We start from the raw sequence: 20833 nt of genomic DNA on the forward strand, positions 1-20833 counted from the left end.
GTTGCCGTAGAGTACAAGTTTACACAGCTAAAGGGAAAAGTAGTATGCAAAATGCATTTACTGAGAATGAATGTCAGTGGAGAATGGGGCACAGGGTACCCAGATCCACACAGCCCCAGATTCTTGGTCAGTTCTCTCAGAGGCGAGGCACAAGTACTTACCCTCTCCTCCTAAACAGGGGCTCAGATAGCATTTCGGGGGTAATCATGGGGATGGATACGGTGGCACTCTTAGCAGTATCTCCGTGAACAACACACGTAGCTCACAGAGTTCATAATCCGCGACATCGTTAAGCCCCTGCAAGACCATTAGGTTCCTGGTCTCTACCTAGGGGACCAGCTAACACTGAGACCAACGCGAACTAGCCAGGCTTCTAAGGCCTGCGATTTGAGTGCCCTAGTCTATAAAAAAGGAACGTGGTCCCTTGAATTCAACATTCATTTAGAATTTGGCCCTGGCCTCCCACATTCTCGCAGCTGAACGTAAAGCCACATAAAATTCTCACTAGAGAGAATAAAAGTGACAGAATAAAGAGAATAAAAGTGATCCGAAAGTGGTATCATTTTATGTTTGTTCGGAGAAGACAGGCAGGCCTATGGGATTTTCATTAGGAATTCTAGTAGCCCTGCTTTTTAATTATTTGTAGTTATTTTCATTAAGCAAGCACTTATATTGGCCAGTGATTTTTGGCACTGGCTACACACACAGCCTTGATTTCTGTAATCTCCGGTGAAATCAGGCAGAGCTTCTCCACATTGGAACAAGTTGATGGCCCTCTTATAGCAACGTTTCCTTTACCTTTGGCCAAAAAAGAATATTGAACCAGAAGTGTGATTTTTTTTTTCCCCTCTGATGCCCTTTTTCCTTTAAATTGTCTTAAGTAGGAGAAAGGCATTTTCAAAGAAACCCGTAACATTTTTAAATAATGGATTGACTTCAAACTGAAAATGAAGCATGTGAATATGTTTTCTAAATGACCTTGAGAATGACATTAAAGAATCCATCATAGATTGAGATTTGACCTACTATTTTTCTCCTACCAATTTTAGGTTTGATTTCGTTTTTAATAATGACTTTATTATTTACTCTAGCCTGGTTCACTCACATAACTGTTTGCTTTGAAATTCGAAACCACATATTTTCTCTGTAACTCAGATAAAAATGGGGTCACGCAAATGACCTTTCAGACAGAAACTGCATGGTCCATCCACTTTGACAGAAATAGCACACACTCACACACACACACACACACTATCGCTGGAGAGTAATGGAATCATTTTAAGACAAAAGATCATTCAGTTACCATAAAGCTTGAAATCTAATGATGGTGATTATCAGTGCCAATTTGTGGACACTGGGGACGAAATTTAATAACCGCTCACATTTACTGAGCAAACTTGGTGCCGAGTTCCACGCTGAGCCCTTTTCAGTGTATTCCCTCACAGAATTCCCACATCAGCTCTAGGAAGCGTAGGAATCATTATCCATAGATGAGGAAATTGAGGTACACTGAGCTTGAGTAATTTCCTGGGGTCGCAGACCCCACTGTGGAGTAAGCGCAGTAGACCTTGACCTGGAACCTGGGCTCTGAACTGAGGAGGGGCAGCGAGTCCAAGGGCAGAGGGAAAACCTGAAAGATATTATGTGGAGCCCTTTTGTCTTTTGCCCTGGATTCATGAGGGTTAAACTGGAAGTGTGTGTACTCTTTTTCCCAGTGCCCTGAGAACTCACCTAGCCAAGTTCTTCTTTCCATCCCCACGATGAAATCTCAGATGGGACCCATAGCTCTTCAGTTAGTCTTAAATAATTGAAAATTCTCAGATCAGTTTCAGGATAAAAGAGCCCAGGCCAGCATTTGTCTCAACCCAGACTCCAACCTCTCATCTGGTTTAAATGAGCTTCTGCCTCTTCCAACTTGGTGTTGGCTTGGAAGGGGAGGAGGAGGAATTACTGTGGAGGAGGAGACATTGTAATAAACATTGTGGGTTTTTCCTCTCTCCTTCCTTTCTCCAGTTCCTTTCCCACTCATGATTAGGTATCACCTCTGACCTCTCCCTGTAGGTCCTGTGAGGGTGTGCAAATGTGCAGGGCATGCAGAGTGTTGTGGGGAAGAGGACAGGATTCCTCTCCTTGTCCCTGGGCATGGGCTCTTCGTAGCTGGCTCTTGCTGGGAGTTTTTGGGTTGCCTGGCGGCAGCCACACCCCCTCCAGCCACTCAGGGGGCGCTCACAGCCTTTCCCTTGGTGCAAGGCGGCTGGCTTCTGTTGAGGGTGAATCTTTGGGGGAATTCCTTTTATCATAACCCCAGACCACCTTTTCCCAAGTACAAACATGGACCTAGGAAGCTCCCATCCCTGTACACATGGAAACACAGCTTCCTCTCATCTGTCTGAGATCAGGTTAGACAGACATAGCCTCCTACATCACAGTCCTGAGCAGAGAGCTGAGACTCCTATGGCAAAGTTGTCTCCCCTTCTGGTCTTTGTTTGCCGACTTGACATGAGGCAACACTGTGGGTAACAAATTGCACCCCTCCATGCTTCCCTCTGGACTTGCTCGGCTCACAGCGCCACCTGGAGGGTATTTCCATAACACAGGGCCTCCTGGGTTGTCAGAATAATTTTCTCACATTTATCAAAACGCAGGCACAAGTCTCCTGCTGTTGCACCAGTGTGCCCCAGCACATTATATGAGAGCTAGTGAGATAGACATCACTTCTTGATCCATATCTGGGTAGTTGTTTTAAGTGAAGAGTTGGCCTCTCCCACATATGTGCCCTCATTCCAACATCTGTTTGTATCCTACCATTGTGTAGAATGCACATTTCAGGAGAAACAGGACTTAAAGGAGGTGCTGAGAAAGTGTGGAAGTGGTTTACCTAACATGTGGAAAATTGAAACAAAGTAATGGAAACTTAGGGTGGAGATTGTTACTAAATAACATATGAATGAAGACCTCCTCTAGCCAACTGAAAAAAATAAGCTGAAAAATGATGAGGATACTGGAATCAGAAGTTGAAACGTTATTTGGAAAAGCCCCTAGGGGCACCTGGGAGGCTCAGTTGGTGAAGTGTCCACCTTCAGCTCAGGTCATGATCTCAGGGTCCTGGGATCCAGTCCTGCATCCGGTTCCGTGCTTCTCCCTCTCCTGCTTCCCCTGCTTGTGCACTGCTCTCTCTTCTCTCTCTCTGTCAAATAAGTAAATAAAATATTTTTTTAAAAAGTCAAAGGAAAAGCCCCTGGCTTCCAAGAGTATTCAAAGTGATAGTGTGAATGGCCGGATTATTTCACTTACAGCTTGGAGCTGATGCTGATGGTCACGCTGAGGTCAAAAAAGAGAAGCTTCAGCCATCAGAATTATAGATGAGCGGGATTCACCAGATGATAAGAAAGAACGAGGCACGTCATTCAGTAATTGAAAAAGTACAGGTCCTGAAAGGGCAGTGGTTTTGACTTAATGCTTCCAGATGGTTGGCCCTCTGAATTCTTAGTTTCTGTTCAGTCACTAGTGTGCAAATACAGTCCATTTTTGGAAACATACTTACTTTTCCACTTCTGATATGCTCCTCTACTTTTGCATTGTATTTTTTACAATTATTTTAGCACTGTGAAAGAAACCGATTCAAAGGAGTCTGCACTTGGAAGGGAAGATGTTGAAAACATGGCGTATTCACTAAAATTGATAAATCAGTGTCTTCCAAGGGGAATGGCATTGCTTCCTTTAGCCCCCAGAACTCTTAAGCATTATTTTTTAACGCATTTTGCTTCTAAATATAATCTTTTTGTGATAACCACGGTATTGTTAACTATGTGCGATATGTATTAAGGAGGTGACAAATTTTGTGACACCCTGCTGGTTCAGAAATCACCAGCGTTGGAGGTCAGGACCGATGTGTGCATGCACTGGGCTGGTTTGTAGGGGCCGCTAGAGTTGGGTTTGGCTCAGGCCTGGCATGCAGAAGAGCAAGCAATGGAAGAGAGAGTGTACTTACCCATAAGCCACTTCTCAGTAGTCATACCAGAAGCCCAGTCATCCTCAGTATGCCCCCTCACCCTCCACACCTGGTGTGTCTGCAAATTCAGCCCAGTGTACCTCGTCAGCATCTCTTGAATTGTCCATGCTTCCGTCCATCCCCAGAGACCCCCTCCTCATAACTGTTATGTGAACAAAAAGTGCCTCTGCCCCTACTGAATCTTCTCAAATCCCGTAAAGAAGTGGGTACTATTATTATCCCCATTTTGGAGATGGAGAAGTTGAGGCCCAAGGCTACTCAGCTTTATGGGGCTGAGCCAGGACCCAGACCCAAAGTCAGCTGCTCTGAGCCCTGCTGCTCTCTCCCACCCCCAGACAGTTCTGACTGGCTCCTGTCAAAGCCCCTCTGGCTCCCCTCTCCAGCTACCCATTCTCTGCCAGCTGGGGATTTCTTAAAAATACAGATCTGACCATGTCACTGATGCTTCATTCCCCTTCTGTTTGCTCCCCATACTCTGCCTAAAACCTGGAGTCCATCTGCCCTTGCCACCCGCAGTGGGTCTCTGACCACTGTCCCCTTAGCACACCGGACCAGCCACTGGCTGTCTTTGATGTTTCTGAATTGTACCATGAACTCAGTAGACAGCCGCTTTGAGAATGGATGGACGCGCCTTTATTCCAGATCCTCACTGCCCTTCATACGACTGACTACTGAGAAGTGGTTTGTGGGGAAGTCTTTTGGGACAGTCCTGCCACATTTGTCACTGGCATTATCCAATTCATATTCGTCATATGCATTTTGAGTCTTTTTTTTCCCCCTAAATTATCATGACTTCCTGTTTCTTTACACCTGACACCTAATTGCTCCATCGACAGGTACTAACTGATTGAACACAGCCCATCATTCAGTGAGCACTCCTACATTGTGAGTGCATTTCTCTTATATTTGTTAAGAATTCAAACGTCACATTGTCCTATGAAACTGTGTGTTTTTTACTTCACTGACATGGATGCTTGTCTGTTCTTAAACGGGAATATCCAAGAACAGCTGTGAGAGGGACCCCCCCCACACAGCAAGTTGGAATTTGATGCCTTAAAGTCATTAGCACAAACACTATTACAAAAAAAGTCAGAAAGCGACATGGCACAATTGTATATGTATCGCAGTGTTCTGTGATCAGACACATGAGGAAATTAGAAAGATCAGTTCTTCAAGAATCCTTATTAACCTCAAAGGTAAACTGCTTCTTTTCTTATTTGCCTCCAAGAATGTTTGAACCGAGATGTTCTCAAGCTCACCAAATTCAACACATTCAATTTTTATAGATAAGGTCACCACACTGAGCTGTTTGGTGATCAGAAATTGAATTAAACTCCCCCTTGACAGCAACATTACCGCCTTGTCCATGCCGGAAGGCACCTGGGAAATGGCCAGTCTTCACATATTTAAGAAACTTCTGTAGGTGGATCTGGGACTGTGTTCAATCCCAGGGTGTCCTTGCTCTAACTGCAGTGCTTTCTTCATACTTAAAATTTAAAGACCAATTAAGCATTAACTATCTCTTTCTTTTTACTTACCAGAAGCACTTGGCCCCCAGTGTTTCACAAATTGAATTTTAAAATCGGGTGAGTTTCTGCAGAGATCTGGATTTGCTGCTTCAACAGTGAACAGCAGTCCCCATGGCAGCCCTTAGCTGGCGGCCTCTCACACAGGCCACAGTCGCCCATCATCAGCCCCACCTCAGAGGCACTGCGGTGCGTGGTACCCGGATTCCAGCACCTTTACCTTTAAGCATTTTTCACATAAAGTGTGTAGAGGCATTTCAGTTCCAACCTGTTGCTTCCTAGTACAGCAGCGGGCTTCCTTCCCTTTGCCCTGGCCAGTCAAAGGCTGGACCAGCTTCCTGGGCATCACCTGGGATCTTTGAGAAATGCAGAAGCTCGGGCCGCATCCCAAATCTACTTCAGGATTTTCCATTTCAAGGACATCCCCAAGCAGCCACCGGCACCTTCAAGTTTCAGAAACACTGCTACAGTGAGTGGGAGTCACCATTTGTTTCTGCGCCCTCTGTCCCTGCCTGGTATTCCACTGCCACACAGATAACATGTCCAGAGCGCAGTGGAGTTCACACGTGCTCTGCTTCAGCTGACCATTTTGTACCTTGGCTCTGCCAAGCTTTATTCTCCAGTTCATTCTAGACTTTCATGAAATGTTCCAATGAATATTCAGCAAGGTCGAATATAGCGAAATAGTTTGCAAGTGGACATTTCTCTCCATCTGGCTTATGTTTCCTCTTCTTAGCCAGAAGTCAGCGCTCAAGCAGGACTGTATAACTGTGGCGCAAGCAGTCCTGTGCAGCTGAGGTCAAATTTTGCTTTCCTGGAACAGGATGAGGCAACAGCAGTCTCTCCTGGCCACGCCTGAGGGGTCTGCCCAGGTGTTGGGGACCAGTGGCAGGGCTGCGTCAGCAGAGGGTCATGTGCCACAGTGTTCCCTGAGCACAGTTTGTGGTTGTCACAAAATGACGTCGAGATGTAGCCCCGAGTTTCCAGGTGTATCATCTACCACTTGACCCATCTTTTCACCAAATGTACTTGGTCCTCATCGAGACCATATACCTTACAGAACTCTGGGAATGTACAGCTCTGTCCCAGCCCACACTGTTGAAGCAATGAAAAGCACAAGAACACAAGTTAGGGATTATATGATTAAATAAGTATTAGAAGAAGGAGCAGTCTAAGCCACCTTCATTATGTTTGAAGTACGCATAGTTTGTTGGCTACTCCAGATCCTCCAACACGCGACCTGTTCCTACAGCATTGTCTTCTGCTTTCAGTTCTTTCAGGAAGCTGTTTTTCTTGTCCTCTCTGAAGAGTTCAAATTAAAGCTTTTTAAACTCTGAACCTGGTGCTGTGTAAATATCTGTTGAAAATTATTAGGGCAATTGGGCATGACAGAGGAAAGAAGCGGGGTGGAACAAAAAGGAAATGAAGTGGAAAGTGGTTGCAGTCAGTGCCTTTCTTACATAATCCTTCCACACCGGTTTTGTTCTAGAAACTGCTCACCAAGGTTAGATGGCTGGGAGCAGACAGTCTTGCCTGCAGGAGCCCTCCGGAGGGTGTCTGCCTCCGTTTACCCATTTTCTCGCCTTTTTTTCCAGGAAGAAATCAGTGTGAAAGCAGCCCAGTGAGCTTCCTGAGGCGTGAGCCCTGGTACACAGACTGGTGTCCGTCAGTCCTGTGCGTTGAGAGTAACGATTCTTATTTAGTGTTCAAAGATCTCAGAGCCCGCCGTGACAGGGCATGCTGGAGAGTTTGGGTCAGTGACAACATAGATATTTGGGCTTCTGGTCCTGATGGAATGGATGGAATTACAAGGGAAGAGTCATGCAGGGGCATGGGCTTTAAGGCCAGTTCACAAAAGGATGATCAGGACAACTCATCATTCAGAGAGTATTTTCCTAAGAACAGTGAATGCAGGAACCATGGTCCAATCATAGGCCAATAGTCCCAGGTGCCATTTTCAAAGTGGAGATAGTTCGTTCATTCTTAGCTTCTCAGAACCCCATGATTTAGAGGGAGAGAGGATCTTGGGAATCTCATTCAAGCACCTCATATCCCAGATGAAGGGAGGAGGCCCCGGAGAAGAGGTATGAGCTCCGTCACCTACCCCCACCGGGCCACCTTCCCACTTGCCTTGCAGAAAGCTTGCTTTGGTCTTTAACACAAAGCTGATGGGTGCAAATCTCAGTCATGTCCTTCACTTTGCTCCCAAATGTACTGCCACTGTCCCAACTGCAGACACATTTGGAAGCCCCAGATGTGAAGATGGAGCTGGAGATGTTATACTCATTCACTTACTGGGGAGAAATGTGGCCTGGTAGGAGTGGGGGCATGGTGGGTGGGGCAACCCTCTCTCAAGCGCCTGGTAAGATCCAGTGGGGTTGCCTCTGAGCCCAGGTTCTGCTACCTGTTCTGCTTCTGAGCTCCACAGGGAAAGGGGCTCCAGTTCACCTTCCATTAGGTGGACCCTAGGGTGGTAGATGAAGAAACACAGAAGGCTCCGCGGAGAAATTGCCGCTCCCCTCTGGCATTTCATTCAGAATTTGTTCAAAGAAGCAATCTCACTTAATCTTCATGAGAGGGGGGAGGAGGTGGCTCTTTCAATTAAATTGAAGTATCATAACAGAACTGCACAATTAAAGGAAGTCATTATGTAGGAATTGCCTTGGGGCTTCTCAAGTCTTGCCTCGGAAAATATTTTTATTAGAACAAATCCTTTTGCAGATTACCGAAATTGTCTCTTTGCAAAACATGGCGGTGAGTGTATTTGGAGATTGAGTTTTTAAAAGATGGTAAGGGAGGGGTGCCTGGGTGGCTCAGTGGGTTAAAGCCTCTGCCTTCAGCTCAGAGTCCTGGGATTGAGCCCCACATCTGGCTCTCTGCTCAAGCAGGGAGACTGCTTCCTCCTCCCTCTCTCTGCCTACTTGTGATCTCTGCCTGTCAAATAAATAAATAAAAATTTAAAAAAAATAAAAAAATTATTAAAAAAAAGATGGTAAGGGAGAACAATCAGGCTTCCCTTCCCCCACCTCCACTCTTGTTCTTAATAGACACTTCATTTTCTTAACATGCAAGTAGATGATTTTATGGTTATACCACTCTCTTTATTTTGCAAATTAGTTTTTTGATGTTAGTTGAATACATGATCCTTAATATTCCTAATTATAGCCAAAGACGCCGAAAAAGTCTGTACCCAGTTACTTTGGGATGCTGATGCATTCAAAAATGTTCTCTGCCAGCAGTAACAGGCAGAGAGCAGAGTTGTTCTTAGAAAAATGCTACATATATTGTGTACTAAGTAGAAAGCCGTATATATATTGTGTACTAAATAGATTTCTTTTGGGAGTACTGATAAATGTTTCCTTACAGTGGTTTTGGTTGAGGGAGAAGGTGGTCAAATTGTTCAGAAAGCCATGAATAATAAGTACCTGAATAGTTAACTATTATGCCAGTTTTCTCTAACGTGACATATTTAGGTGTGACTGACCTCTTTAAGATTGTGTTCTGAGTTCCCTAAGGGATTGGGGGACCTACACAACACAGAGACACTTTTGTTTTCTGCTCATTAAGTGTGAAAAATCATGGAGCACTTATAATCAAATTATCTAGTTACAAGGTTAATCTAGAGGTTTTTCTAGTTTTGTTTAATTAAAAAATAAGCTTGTAGTTAACAGGAAGTCCTACATTTGTCTCCGTTTTCAGGAGAAAATGTTTTCAAATATATTAGTTGGCAAAAGTAAGATAACCGAAACAAGCTTTTTTATTTTTATTTTTTTTCATCTTTGCTGCCAATCCCTTTTCTTGCCAGTATTTTCAGTTTTTGAAGAATTAAAGAAGTGCTCGTTTCAGATGTTATGGAGAGATTGGGTAGTAAGAAATCAGAAGTTTTGCTTCGCTGAGAAAGAGACGTATTCTAATTCACCGCTGCCAGAGACTGCAGCAGATGCCGGATTCCTAGGAACCCAGGGGCGTTCAGTGAACTGGGAACGCGGCTCTGCCAAACCCGCATTTCCACATTCAGCCAGGATTTCCTGGGTTTGATACAAGAAATGCCAGCCGGGCGTGATTAGGGGGCGGATCTCACCAACGGGGAGGCGGCCACAAGAGCCCACGCGTGGGAAAGCTCGGCCCCTCTCTGTCCCCCAGCACCCGGGTCCGACTGCGGGCGCCAGGGCGCGGGCTGGGATGCCGGGCGCGGGCGGTCCGCGCTCCGGGACCCCGGGATCGCCGCCCAGAAGCGGCCCAGGGCCGGGAGGCCGGCGGAGGCGGGGGCGCCGCGGGGTTTCTCTGTTGCTACAGCCGTGATGTCACTCGCCCATCCTAACCCGCGGTTGGTTGTTGTGTGTTTCAGCTCTGCCTGCAGTTGAGCACAAAGACCTGGAGGAGACTCCCACATCCTTCAGGGAGAAGAAAGGAGGCAGCTAAGCAGATTAAAGGAACTTGTGGCTTGTGGCCTTTCAGAAAGGGGGAAAGTGAATCAGAGGCCCGGTGGCAGTTAATGAGCTGTGAGATGAGGCGCCGCTGCTGCTGACACCCAGATTCCAGGCTCCGTCCGCTGCCCTTTGTGCTTCGTGTACATGTGTCTATTCAGCGTATCCGGAGGCGCCCAGACCAGAATCCAACACGGCTGCCGGGGAGAGACCACCCACCATGCCCACGGAGACCCTACAGACAGGTAGCATGGTGAAGCCGGTCAGCCCCGCGGGCACCTTCACCTCGGCGGTCCCCCTGCGCATTCTCAACAAAGGGCCCGACTACTTTCGCAGGCAGGCCGAGCCCAACCCCAAAAGACTCAGCGCCGTGGAAAGGCTGGAAGCGGACAAGGCCAAGTATGTCAAGAGTCAGGAGGTCATCAACGCCAAGCAGGAGCCGGTGAAGCCGGCCGTGCTGGCCAAGCCCCCGGTGTGCCCCGCCGCCAAGCGCGCCCTGGGCAGCCCGACGCTCCGGGTGTTCGGCAGCCACGCCAAGACCGAGAGTGGCGTGCAGAGGGAGAACCTGAAGCTCGAGATCCTGAAAAACATCATCAACAGCTCCGAAGGCTCCAGCTCGGGCTCGGGGCACAAGCACAGCTCCCGGAACTGGCCGCCTCACCGGCCAGACTCCACCGACCTGCACCGGCACTCCTTCGCCGAGTCCCTGAAGGTGTACCCCACGCAGGGCCGCGGCAGCCCGCAGGAGGGCGGCTCCCACGTGGGCAGGAGGCTGCTGGAGCAGTCGGCCGAGTCCTTCCTCCACGTCTCCCACAGCTCCTCGGACATCCGCAAAGTGACCAGTGTGAAGCCCCTAAAAGCGATCCCCTGCAGTAGCTCCGCCCCTCCCCTGCCTCCCAAACCCAAGGTCGCCGCCATGGCCACCGTGAAGTCCCCGGAAGCCGAACCGGTGGAACCAGCCTGCGGCGTCAGCCGAAGACCCTCGCTCCAGCGGTCTAAGTCGGACTTGAGTGACAGGTATTTCCGCGTGGACGCGGACGTGGAGAGGTTCTTCAACTACTGCGGACTGGACCCTGAAGAGCTGGAAAACCTTGGAATGGAAAACTTTGCAAGGGCTAATTCCGACATCATATCCCTCAACTTCCGCAGCGCAAGCATGATCAGCTCAGACTGCGAACAGTCTCAGGACAGTAACAGTGACCTTAGAAATGATGACAGTGCCAATGACCGAGTGCCATATGGCATTTCTGCCATCGAAAGAAATGCTAGGATCATCAAGTGGTTATATAGCATCAAACAAGCTAGAGAGTCACAGAAGGTCTCCCACGTGTAAGACCAAGTGCGTGCAGAGGAGGGAGGGGTGGGTCTCTGTCTGTGCATCCGCAGTCGTGAAGGTTGTGAGGTCTCCTTGAAGTGTTGTGAGCTTCTCCACTCTCTTTGTGTTGCTCGTTGTGCAATGTTTCCAAGTTGCATGCCTGTCAACATGGGGACTGACCTGGCTTCCACGTCAACCATCGCTGCAGAGCCTGGCTGAACACAACGTCATCTGCCAAGAGTTTCAGGCCAGAATCCGGTTAGGGCTTCAATCTTAAGCAAAACTGTTTACACAAAAAATGGTATACAACTTCTTCGATATTTATGTGGTTCTTGTGTTTTTATATCCCACGCTCTTGTGTCTTAATTAAAGGTTTTATCAACTGGCTTTTAAGTTGAGAGTAGAATCTTTTTGAAATAAAAAGCCAATTTGCCTACGTGTGAGCCGGAAACAGTGGGGAAAATCCATGAGCTCTGCTACCAAACAGATACAGTGACTGACCTAAGCTAGAGAACCAGGCTGGGTTTTCTGAGGAAGAAAGCGGTGAGCCTGATGTCAATCATTTGCGTATTGGAATTCTCCTGCCACTTACTAAAGTAGTGGTTAGGGCAACAGTGCTACGTTTTGTGTCCGATTAAGTGTGTAAATGTTGGTGCTTCTGTGTAATACCCCAAGGAAAGACAATCAGAAACAATGAAGGTGATTCAATCTAGGAGTTTGGGGGTTGGGGGTTTTTGTTGATGTTCTTCTGATTTGGGTTGATTCCAAAATTTCTACTATTAATCTTATGACGGGAATGATCCTAAAGCTGATACTAAATGTCTTTAAAAAAAAAAAAAAAAAACTTGTTTGTTTTTTGATCGAGAACTGATATTCTGTGCTGACTCTCTTGCCTCTCTCCTTCTCTCCCTGTGCTGTTGATTTATTTGGGAGAGGGGAGTGGGGCTTGTGCAGGTGTGAGCTATCTGAAGACATGAACACAAATGGAAATACCAGCCATATCAGTATAGAGCCTCCCATTCAAAAGCGAATACCTTTCTTAACCGAACCATTATCTGAGCAGTGCGATTGTGTTGTCTTGCATATGTTATTCTCCCAGGCTGTGGACCTTTGTTACAGCTCTAGGAAACTGTAGAAACATGATGCCATGTAGCTTTTCCACCCCTTGGTCTCTAGTGCTGCATAATCGACTCATTCCTGTTTTCCCCAGTAACCTGTCTTGCAGGTGGATCGTTAGCTGTGGACCAGCTGACAGTTGTAGTGTGTGGTGGCGGAGAGGTAAAAACGTGTAGCAGTCTGCTTCATTGCGCCGTACTCATGCTCTGAAGTTCTCAGCAGCACTACCTTAGACTTTATCAGCTAATGGGAAACTTTTTATGGTGTAAATGCTGTAAGACTTTGTACATACTTCAGTTGTTACGAAATCTTTAAGAAAAAAGAAAAAGTTACGCTAAATAAATAGCTCTGGTGCAGGCACTAACGGTGGTGGTTTCTCTTTGTCCTTGTCTTTGCTCCTGCCACGAAAAGTTTAACTTTGGACTGTGAGCCAGAAGCAGGTTTTCAGTAGCTTCGAAGGAACATGTTTTCATTAAGTTACTTTCGCCATATCACAGTTATTCTGAACAGCGATAGCAGTGTGCTTTTGCTAAAAGAGTTTCGTCAAGCTTCCTAAAATATGCCACCTCTTCTTTACTTAGTTCACACTTGCGTTATTTTTACCTTTTCTTAAACATCAGAGTTTTTCACATCTTCCGCAAGACCTTCGGTTGTAAATATTTATGAGTTCTTAACAGCGGAGACCTACCTTTGAATGTTATTTGTACAAGTCCAGAGTCATTAGCATTAAACGTGTTCATACATTTGTCCACTTGTTCGTTCATTCCTCTTTCAACAGGTCGTTTGGTGAGGGGCCCCCTTTTGGGGCCTCGCAGTTGGCACAGGACCACTGTGGTCAACAACACAGCCTTTGCCTCAAGGAATATAGTTGCGTCCTTTAAGAGAAACAGCATTCCTCTTAGTGGACAGATCTTATCTTCTCTTGGTAGGATGCGGAGTATTCAAGTATCTATTGGATCAAGCTATCTGAAGATTAACATTGCTTCAAAAGTTTCATATACTCGGGGTGCCTGGGTGGCTCAGTGGGTTAAGCCGCTGCCTTCGGCTCGGGTCATGATCTCAGGGTCCTGGGATCGAGTCCCGCATCGGGCTCTCTGCTCAGCGGGGAGCCTGCTTCCTCCTCTCTCTCTCTGCCTGCCTCTCTGCCTACTTGTGATCTCTCTCTGTCATATGAATAAATAAAGTCTTAGAAAAGAGAAAAAAAAAAGTTTCATATACTGTGTAAATGTAAAAGAAAGCATTAAGAAGCAGTTTTCAGAAGCAGACATGATAAGATTCTCAACTACTACAATTTGCAACTTTTTCCTTCTGGAAATCAAATGTGGTTGCTTTACTTTCTCTCTGCTGGTTTGGAATTCTTTCTAGTTCTCTGATTAGTTATCTGTCTCACTAGAACGCTTACTTTCCAGAAAGAAACTTCTGGAGATGTAGCTTTCAGTGGTGATGACACAGTGCATTCAAGATTATAGAATGAAAATAGGTTTCTTTCATTTAGTTCAAAAATATATATATATGTATGTATATATATATATATATATATATATATATATGCATATATATACACACACACACACATACACATATATATAAATATCCTCCCCTCACCGTTAGGGCAGAAATGTGGCCATTTGAAATATTCATGGCATAGCATTTATATGCATCTCTTTCTAGGGCTATTGAAATACCAAAAATAGATGTCATTTTTCTAAGGACACCAGTTTTCTGGGAGGCGAGCACTTCTTAGCTAATTTAATATTATTGTCTGCTATTTTATTTTTTTTTAAGATTTTATTTATTTATTTGGCAGAGGCACAGTGAGAGAGGGAACACAAGCAGAGGGAGTGGGAGAGGGAGAAGCAGACTCCCCGCCAAGCAAGGAGCCGGATGCAGGGCTGGATCCTAGGACCCTGGGATCATGACCTGAATCGAAGGCAGCTGCTTAACAACTGAGCCACCCAGGCGCCCCCACTGTCTGCTGTTTTAGTCATGGATTCTGCTGAAGATTTCAACATTTCAAAGTCACATTTAATCTGTGTCCCACCAAAATTCAGTCTAATCCTCTGTGGCCTTATTTGTGCATTGGACACATGTGAGCCTTTTGGTTCCCTTTATGGAAGGGGGAGCTTATTATTTTTTTGTTCGTGAAATTAGTGTTTCTATAAAGGACTGTTTGAAAGGCTTAATATTTTTTTTTAAAGATTTTATTTATTTATTTGACAGAGATCACAAGTAGGCATAGAGGCATAGAGGCAGGCAGAGAGAGAGAGGAGGAAGCAGGCTCCCCGCCAAGCAGGGAGCCCCATGCGGGACTCGATCTTAGGACCCTGAGATCATGACCTGAGCCGAAGGCAGCGGCTTAACCCACTGAGCCACCCAGGCGCCCCTGAAAGGCTTAATATTAAATCCTAAGAGTGAGACATTTCCTAATTGTGAAGTCCTTTTTACAAAGTGCTGATTCTGTGCGTGCTTGAAAATTATCTCGTGTGTGTGTGTGTGTGTGTGTGTGTGTGTGTGTGTGTGATGATCATGATGATGTTGGTAGGAATACAGAGTTGTCGTGTAGTTCAGCATACTTTTCCCCCGACACAAGGCAGAGTGAAGCGTGATTTCACGAGATGGCTCTAAATACTGGTTGTTTCTGAAAACCGCCAAATCTTAAGACAGTCCTCCCAATATCCACCCTCTCTGCCATTGTCTTAATTCAGGCTTTCCTCTTCCTACCGGAGTGATTGTTCCTGTAGCCTGCTAACTGGAGTCCCCTCGGCCCCAGCCAATCTCCCTTCCCGTCCCATTTCACGCCAAAGACTCTGATCGCATCACTCCTCTAGAGAAAGACGTCCTCCAGCTTGAATATGTTGCTGAAAGGATAAATCTCAATTTCTTATCAGAGAATGTTGGGCATTTACCTTTCAGACCCCATTTTCTGTGTCCCCACGTCCCCAGGCTCCAAGCAGAAGTTGTTTCCATTGCCACTGTGTTAGTGATCTGCTGCTGCAAAGCAAATTTCCCAAAGCTCAGCAACTTAAAACAATAAATATATATTATCTCCCTTTCTGTGGATTAGGAGTCCACCACTCCTGTACCGGCGTAGTTAGATGGTTCTGGCACAAGGGAATGTCGTTAGGCTCCAGACAAAATGTCAGTTGGGGCTGCATCCTCTGAAGTCTTGACTCTGGCTGGAGAATCTGAAACCCCAAGATGAATCACGTGATGGTAGTGAGAGTCCTTACAACATGGCATCTGGCTTCCTCTAAAGGGAGTTGGCCCAAGAGAGAAAGTAATGAGGAAGCCACAGAGCCTTTTGTGATCCAATAGCTGAAGTCACACACCTCCACTGTGTTCAAATCATCAAAAACATATCACTACATACCGCCCACACTCATGGAGAAGAGAGTTAGACCTCATCTTTTAAAGGAAAGAATGAGAATTTATGGACAGGTTTTAGAATCACCACTATTGCTGTTTCAGTAGTTTTTCATTCTGTGAGGAATGCTTTTTCCTTCCTCCTGACCTTGCACACCCCTGCTCTTTCAAGACCCAACACAAGGATCAACTGGTGATATTTTTGCATTTCTGTGTTGCCTTTTCCCACCACCTAGTAATTTGTGCACTGCCTATGGGCCCAGCATTTGCTAGTTTAAATAGTGCTTGTGTGTAAGTGGTTAAAAGGTATACCTTCCTCAAAACAATTTATTTTTTTAAAAAAGTCCTAATAATTCATAAATCTCCAATGATTATAATGTGAACGGTGACCCCAGGGTCACAGCACAGCAGCCCAGATCTGTTAGATGCTTCATAAGTGTCAACTGGATTTTTTCTTAACCGATCACTTTTAAGTCCTGTGGTAGTTACTCAGTAAGTGTTATCAAACCAACCTGGGCTGGGGGGTAGTTACCATCCCATTTTACAGATGAAGAACCTCAGTTCCGTGGAGGTGAAGCCCCTTAACCAAGATCCCATAGGAGGTAAGAGGCAGAATAGGGCTTGAACTCAACACCACAACTCCAGCTCTGTCCCCCACCGCCCCACCCCGCCGCCACAGCCCAGCTCAAGACAGAGAACGGCAGACTAAAGTGTCTTATATTTTAAAACCAAAGTGCTCTTAAATTCATCTTATTAATTTCATCTGCGGCCTGTGTGTACAAACCTGTCTCAAACAATTTCACTCTTACCAAAACGGTCACCAATAAAATTTAGAAAAAGACTTCAGCTGTTCCATGATGAATAACCCAGAGCCTGCTTAGTCCAGAGACAAGGCTGTCATTAGAGAAGTGTTCTTTCAGTTTTGAGTGCACTGTGATGTTGAGGTACATCCTGTCTTTTTTCGCCAAGGACTTTCAGAAGGGTAAACAGAGATAAATGCCCATAGTTCAACAGTCAGGAAGCACATTTTAGCAATTTAGTGAATCAGCATTACTCCCTTCTGCTGTCCTTGAGGAGGGACATGGTGTGTTTTGCCCAGAAGATGCACTGGGGAAGGTATAACAAGGTTAAGGATGTTCCAGAGGAACTGGATAGATTCTTAACTCAGAAAGGATGGTGAATCTCACCACAATTTTGAAAATCTGAAACCTGCCTTGTCCACTTAGCTCTGTGAGATGACCAAGAGTCCCACTGGCTTCCACATGGCTTCCTAGAGCTGTCCCGTGAAGGCCCACAGGCTTGGTGGCGGTGTTGTTCGCTCTGCACAAGGCACCATCGTGGAGGATTTCTCTCGTATATTCAGCTCACACTCCCTTGCTTTGGCAGAAACCCAGCAGAAGGAAAAACCAGAGGGAGATGGGCCTCAACAGCCTTTAGGAACCTCCTCCTCTGATAACTGACTAAAACTTTGCCTCCATTCCCTCACTGGTAAAACAGAAGGAACGTCATGTGGTATGTGTGTTCCCTTGGCCTCAGGGCTGTGGCGGCCCTGAGAGCTGTTTTTGGAACATTAGAATGAGATGTGGGATTAACAAAAATTCAGAGAAGCCTGGGTTTCATGTTGTCATGGTAAGCAGGATGGCAGGCAAGGCTTGATGGGGACCAAATACTTCCCTGACTGGCATTTTATGTACCAGCCGTGAGAGATTTCTAGTTGGGGAAAGAAATGAAGTCTGCAAAAAGATTCTTTTCTCAATGGAAGGAACCTCTAGAACTGTGACAGGTTGTCGGAAGCTGACAGGATCAAGTGTGACCAAGCTCACACAGCACACAAAACTAATGATGATAACAATGAAATAGTCATTCACTAATTGGGCATTTTATTCATTCCACATTCATGAAGCAATCCGTAAACAAACTAACTAAACTAAGTGTGTCTTAGATGTGATGCTAAGCCCTTCATCACATCATCTCATTTTATTCTCACAGGAACTTCACAAGTGAGTTAGAATCCATTTTGTCGATGAGAGATCCAAGGATTGGGCAACTTCTCAAAGGCACACATCCAGTAAGTGGCAGGAGTGAACACGCAAACCCGTGTTCGTAAAGCACGTGCTAAGACTCATTCCTTAATGAATTTTTAGCATCTAAGAAGGTGGGAGCCATTTTCGCTCCTTTGTGGTAGGTAAGGCATATCACGGTAAGGTAGGTAAGGTGTATTCCCCAGAAGCCGAGAACACAGCTGCAGATACCGGATTGCGGTTCTTCCCCACAGTGAGGGACTCAAACCTGCTTCTCATATTTGATCACATGAGGACCGAAGCGGAGACATTAGCAATCAATTCTCCCTCTCTGTCATATGTTACAGAGGAGGAAACAGGTGCAGAGAAATGAAGCGAGGGAGGGGATTCAGGTGTGTAGAGCAGGTGACTCGGCCCGTGGAGCTGGAACAGAGACATTGGTGCCCACCACCCTCACTGAGGACCAGCACCACGAACAAGTCCATCACGTGATGTAGTTAACAGGTATTACTCCTGTGCAGTGTTTCTTGTCCTCAAAAACTAGCAGATATTTAAAGAAACTTTAATTAGATTAATTAGATTTTCTATTAACATGCATTAACTATTTTTCAATTTAACCACGGCAGATATAAAAATACTTAACAGAGATGAAGGGATTTTTCTAATATTGGAAATACTTAGTACTATGCTCACATTATTTTAGTAACTCCACTGTCCATAGATGCCCCATATTCCTCAGAGAGCTTAGGGGCCATTTTTGTAGGCTTCATTCTTTGCCTCCTATATTCTCTGGCGCAGACATTGCCACTGGTTGTGATATCCGTTTGCTTCTCCTTCTGGCTCACCAGAGGATGCATGTTCACACCTCAAAGTGTTAGCTGTGGCCAGTGAAAGGATGTGACCATGATAAGAGTAGGGTAGAGCCAGTCCTGGGTTCCCCATATTCTCTTCCTTCAAACATGGCAGCCGGCAAAGTTGCCGAAGGTGGAGTTGTCAGTAGGGTCCTGAGTGAGGACAATGGGGAACAGAGCCCTCCACCCCATACATACAGAATGGATGTGTAAGCCACAGGGGATGAATCCTATCTTGCAAGCCACTGTGATTTGGGACATTATTTTGTCCTGCAGCACAACCTGGCCCTTCCAGACTATTCTTCAATTGAAAACTAACCAACAAAACTTAGAAAGCTACAAGGATTCCAGCAAGAGGCAGGATCAAAGGGCCAGCTCTACTGCATATTTTCCCAAAATGTGCCCCTGAAACACTATATTTGAATTCCTTGAGATTCTCAACACAAACCAAATTTCTTAGCTCCCTTCCAGACAATCCCGAGTCAGAAGGACAAGGAGTGGGCCCAAGAATCTGCCGTTTTAACCAGTACCCTGCAAATGGTTCTTTGGCAGGTCAAAATTCCAGACTACCTAAGTTCACAGTTAATCAACTTTCAAGGTCACTAACTGGAAAACAGGGAGAATGCTATAGTTGTCAGATATGGAAAATGTTTTTGATACATTCTGGAATCATAAATACAAGCCCTAGTCCTTGGGATCTTACTTTCGGAAGTGAAAAACACAGGAGAGACCACATGCCAGCTCTGATAAACACAGCAGGCAGAGTGGCATCACGTTGTGACCTCCCTTCACTTCCTTTGCCCAAGGCACACTGGCCTCTGGGACCTTCCCCTGGACCACTGCCATAGCCTCTGAGTGGGGGCTCCACTCTGCTCTCTCCTCAATTCACTTCCATTAAGGAACCCGAAGTGACCTTTGCAAAACCAATAGCACATTGTATCATTCTGCTGCTTTAAACCCTTCTAGTGGTTTTCCACGGTGGTGATGACAACATTTAAAAATGCCTCTCTTCAGGCTGTAAGACCCCACGGCCTCTCCTCACAACCCTGGCCCCAACACCGAGGCTCCCCATTTTCTCTGCTCCCACTCGTGTTTGTGAACAGCACAAGCTGCTCCCACCCCCCACCCCAGGGTCCAGGATCGTGCCGTTCTCCTTCACAGACCCTTTTCCTCTCGACAGTCTGTCCTCACATTGTGGACTGTGCCTCTCAGATTTCGCTGGCATTGCCATATTCCTTTCCTGCCCCTCTATGTAAAGACGATTCCTAGTGTTAATTAATCTCTATCCCTTGCTAATTTCCTTCCTGGCACTTAGCACAATCTGAAATCCTCCTATTCATTAAGCTATTGTCTATCGTGGGCACCCTTTTACCCCCCTTGCCTGGTTCAGTGCCTGGCATGGGGGGAGGGGCTGAATAATATATATCTTCAGAACAAATGGATGAATCCAAACCTAATTCCACCTCATGGTTTTGCAATCCCCTCATCAAGTTGTCCTTCTACCCCTCCTGTCTTTAACTGTGACACTGTCATTCTACAAGTGAGAACTGGGGTTGGCATCTAAGTTTCTTGTCCTAGTATTTGTTTTTGGAAAATGGAGAAAACAGCACATTTAAGGTCACAGGAGTCCACGATATGAACCTCTCTGCATAAAAGGATTTTATAAGCAAGAATTTGTCACTCATTGCACAATGACCATAAAAAGAAGTGGAAGTCTCCTACTCACTCCATATCATACATAGCCAAAAGCAGCGAGGACCTCTCCTTGGGATAAGCTGGGGGGGAAGGCAGGTGATGATCTAAGAATACATGATCTCTATCTTGACTTTGTCTCAAAGGTCAACGAATAACATACCCCATTTCCTTGCCAAAATACCAGTTTGCCTTTTATATGAAAATACGTACTCATAGCTCTACTGGGTATAAGTCATTGAAACCTTCCTGGCAGACTGTCTCAAGGCAAATAGGGTTCAGAAACACCTTCCATTTTAGCCTTGCTGTGCACAATAACTTCTCTCAACCATGGGCTCAACATCCCCTTCTTTGAAAATTCTACTAACTGGGGAATTAGAAAAAAAAAGAAGAAGAAGAAGAAAAGAAAAGGCAAGCCATGCTTGAATGCAGTTGCTCTCTCAATGGAACGAAACTGTGGTGGCTGGTGATTGAGAACATATGGAAGATGGACGGGGAGGGAGAGCGCTT

The 20833-nt window shown here is 45.8% G+C and overlaps 1 protein-coding gene across 9 annotated transcripts in view; it reads left to right on the forward strand.

The window, feature by feature from the left end:
* The window catches only part of FAM110B (family with sequence similarity 110 member B), a 184365-nt gene that overhangs the window by 136450 nt on the left and 27082 nt on the right, over nucleotides 1-20833 (forward strand). For 4 of the 9 annotated variants that reach the window (XM_059394605.1, XM_059394602.1, XM_059394606.1 and 1 more), the window contains one exon: nucleotides 9887-13143. The exons of the other annotated variants lie outside the window; for them this stretch is intronic. In XM_059394605.1, coding sequence (XP_059250588.1) covers nucleotides 10186-11298 — 1113 coding nt within the window. In that variant the 5' untranslated portion in view covers nucleotides 9887-10185 and the 3' untranslated portion in view covers nucleotides 11299-13143. Of the gene's footprint in view, nucleotides 1-9886; nucleotides 13144-20833 lie in introns of those variants that run through there. 9 annotated transcript variants of the gene reach the window in all.

This window comes from Mustela nigripes, chromosome 3 (genome assembly GCF_022355385.1).
Source record: "Mustela nigripes isolate SB6536 chromosome 3, MUSNIG.SB6536, whole genome shotgun sequence".
Classification (NCBI taxonomy): domain Eukaryota; kingdom Metazoa; phylum Chordata; class Mammalia; order Carnivora; family Mustelidae; genus Mustela; species Mustela nigripes.